Source organism: Olea europaea, unplaced genomic scaffold (assembly GCF_002742605.1).
Source record: "Olea europaea var. sylvestris unplaced genomic scaffold, O_europaea_v1 scaffold1243, whole genome shotgun sequence".
Lineage (NCBI taxonomy): Eukaryota > Viridiplantae > Streptophyta > Magnoliopsida > Lamiales > Oleaceae > Olea > Olea europaea.
In genome coordinates this window covers 212406-215192 of record NW_019229866.1, presented here as the reverse complement: position 1 = coordinate 215192, position 2787 = coordinate 212406, and the positions used below count along the sequence as shown (strand labels likewise).

Sequence of the window (2787 nt, the reverse complement as noted above, 5' to 3'; positions counted from 1 at the left end):
CTTATATTATGGGATTTCTTGATATAATTACTTCATGTTTTAATTACATATCCAACCAAGCGAGCATTAAAGAATTATTTCCCATGTAGATTTCAGATTGTCATATTAAAACAGTGGAATGTATTTCTCTCAAAGCCTGAGTATCGAACCATGCTAAGCACCATGTAAGATGTCACGTAGGATGACTACCGCAGTGAGCGACTATAAATAACATTACTCCTGAAAAATTGAATATTCCATTTTTCATCGTTAATTCCTTTTTGATTAAAATTAATTGTAATTATAGATTTATCATTTTAATTTTAGTCTATTTTAAACAGGTTGACATGCTATAAAACTTTATAACGTAATGTGAAATTTTATTTTATTCCAACGTAAAAATAGTGCAATATGAACCAATTGAGAATATGAGAATATGAGGTACAAGAGGTCGGAAAAGAGTATGAAAAACGTGGGACCGAAAAATGACGAAAATAAATGAGTATTTAGAGAGAAAAACTGATTTTCAAAAAAAGATAACTAAAAAAAGAGATTAAAATTAGAAAGAAAGAGTTTGATGGGCCTCTCATTCAAATGTAGTGATGATGGCTAAAAATTCCGCCCTGAATGGGTTGGCAGGGCGAGGCGGGGTGGGGTGCCCCATCCCGTGAAGGGAAAAAAAAAAAAAGTTGAAAACTTGTTAACAGAGTACTACCCACTAAACACACTACTTATAGAAAAGAAATAGTAAATTGCCAATTTCGTTCCTTCTAGCTACGACTCAAATTAAGTAGTGTTTTTAGGGTTCTTGCTTGAAGATTGTGAACTACGTTTAATCAATACTTGATAATATTAAGAAAGACAAAGAAGTTAGAGTGTTTTTCATTATTTCATATGTTAATATCCACTTCATAAATACAAAATATAGTATTGAAATATATTTGGAATGTAGTAACAATGAACTCTACAATAGACAAAAATATCTCTTCTTGCTGTTCATAGTCTTAGTTGTTTTTATTTATTGTAGGATACTAAGGTCTTGTTTGGTTCCCATTTCTTAAAACTCGTTTTTTCCAAAATTCATTTTAAACAAATATTTAATGGGATCCACAATTTTTATTAAATACACATTTCATCAACTTTTATTGAAATGTGTTAAAACTCTAAGTTTTATTAAAACCAAACAGGGACTAAACATCTTGCTCCAAGATGCATATTTTAGCAGATATTGATGTTTTTCACTCATTCGCTCACTCTCTCTCTCTCTCTCTCTCTCTCTCTCTCAGTTTACAGGGAGAAAATGGAGGAAAAGGAACTGGAAATAGGGTTTCCAACAGATGTGAAGCATGTAAGCCATATAGGATTGGATGGATCAACTACAATCAATCCAATTCCCGAATGGAAAAATCGAAAAGCTCCTGAAATACTTTCACTTCCATCAATTTCTTTAAAACAATTTGAACTTGCGATGACTGCCCAATCTCATGGCCCTTTAAGTGCTACCACTACTTCCAGATTTACCCCCAGTAACCATATGAACTTTCAATGCTAGACATTTCTAGTGTTTAGTGAATTTCCAATGAACGAGAGTAATTGCCATTAATTTCATTGCTTGATATATTTGTTTTTAGGATGCGAAAAAAAAAATTTAATTTGTTACGAAAATAGAATTTGTGATGAGTTATTATTGCAAAGATTAATAGCCGAAGAAATAATGATTTGCTTTTGTAATTCTTTTTCTTTTTTTATGGGTTGTCTTTGTATATATTCTGCAATTCTATTTTTTATTATATCTTTTATTCCTTTCTTATTTTACGCACTAAAAGAAGTTGGATAACTGAATTTTCTCTTTTGTGACTTATTGCTTGCTTGTTTATGCAATAAAAGACGTCGGATATTCGAGTCCGAGTTTAGGTCCTATTTGAAATGTTGAAAATTATATTGGTGGAATGATATCGGGTTTTCTCATATCGATTTATAATATTAGTTAATTACACAATAAATTAAATTATGATAAACCACAATATATTAATTTAATTTAGAACTAAATTATATTAAGTTATGTAAAACACGTTAATTTAATAAATCTAAATGGAAAAGTTGAAAATTAACAGAAATTTTAGAGAACAAAAAAAATAAAAATAAAATAAAATTAACGACATGCGTATAATTTCGTATAAACTGTTAACCCAAGGCATGTGTAAACATAGTGTCCTTAAAACAGATTCGTCTTCTCACCGTACGTGCTTGAGTTTTAATCCGAGCGTTTGTTTCCTAGGATACAACGGTATATAGTAGAATCTGAGCACCGTAGTTACTACTCTGACGAACTGATCTAGTATCCGAACAATATCATCACAAGAACAAGACCTTACTGGACAAGGAATGCAGAAAAGAAGAAACTGTGTGTGCAGGAATATAGGTGAGATTTTCGAGTGTATTAGATTGCTGGAGAATGAGCTTTTTTATAGGCATACTGCCCATTAACATTGCGACCATTGGGAGTCCATTGGAATTACTACCCATTAACACTGTGACCATTGGGAGTTCATTGGAGTTTTTGCAGTTTCAGAAACTCAAAAGTCATTGGAGAAATTTGGATTTTCGAAGGGACGAAATCGCGCCCCCACCCAAGTTCAAGGTCAGAAGGCTATTTTGGTCCGAGATTTGCACCCCTTTGCGCGCGCACATGGAGAGAACCTCTATGCTACACATGATTACACCATTCCAAAGTGTAGGCATATATAAATTGGTTCATGCTTTCTTCATTTTCCTATGTGGGACAAATGTCACTTTTTCCACATAAAC

At 32.4% G+C, this 2787-nt stretch overlaps 1 protein-coding gene across 1 annotated transcript in view; it reads left to right on the top strand.

Annotated features, from left to right (window-relative positions):
- Positions 1 to 1771, top strand: part of LOC111374378 (CRIB domain-containing protein RIC4-like) — a 3015-nt gene extending 1244 nt beyond the window's left edge. Inside the window, exon 3 of the mRNA XM_022997043.1 lies at positions 1266 to 1771. Within this exon, the coding sequence (XP_022852811.1) occupies positions 1266 to 1531 (266 nt within the window). The 3' untranslated portion in view covers positions 1532 to 1771. The remainder of the gene's footprint in view (positions 1 to 1265) is intronic.
- Positions 1772 to 2787: the final 1016 nt, after the last annotated feature.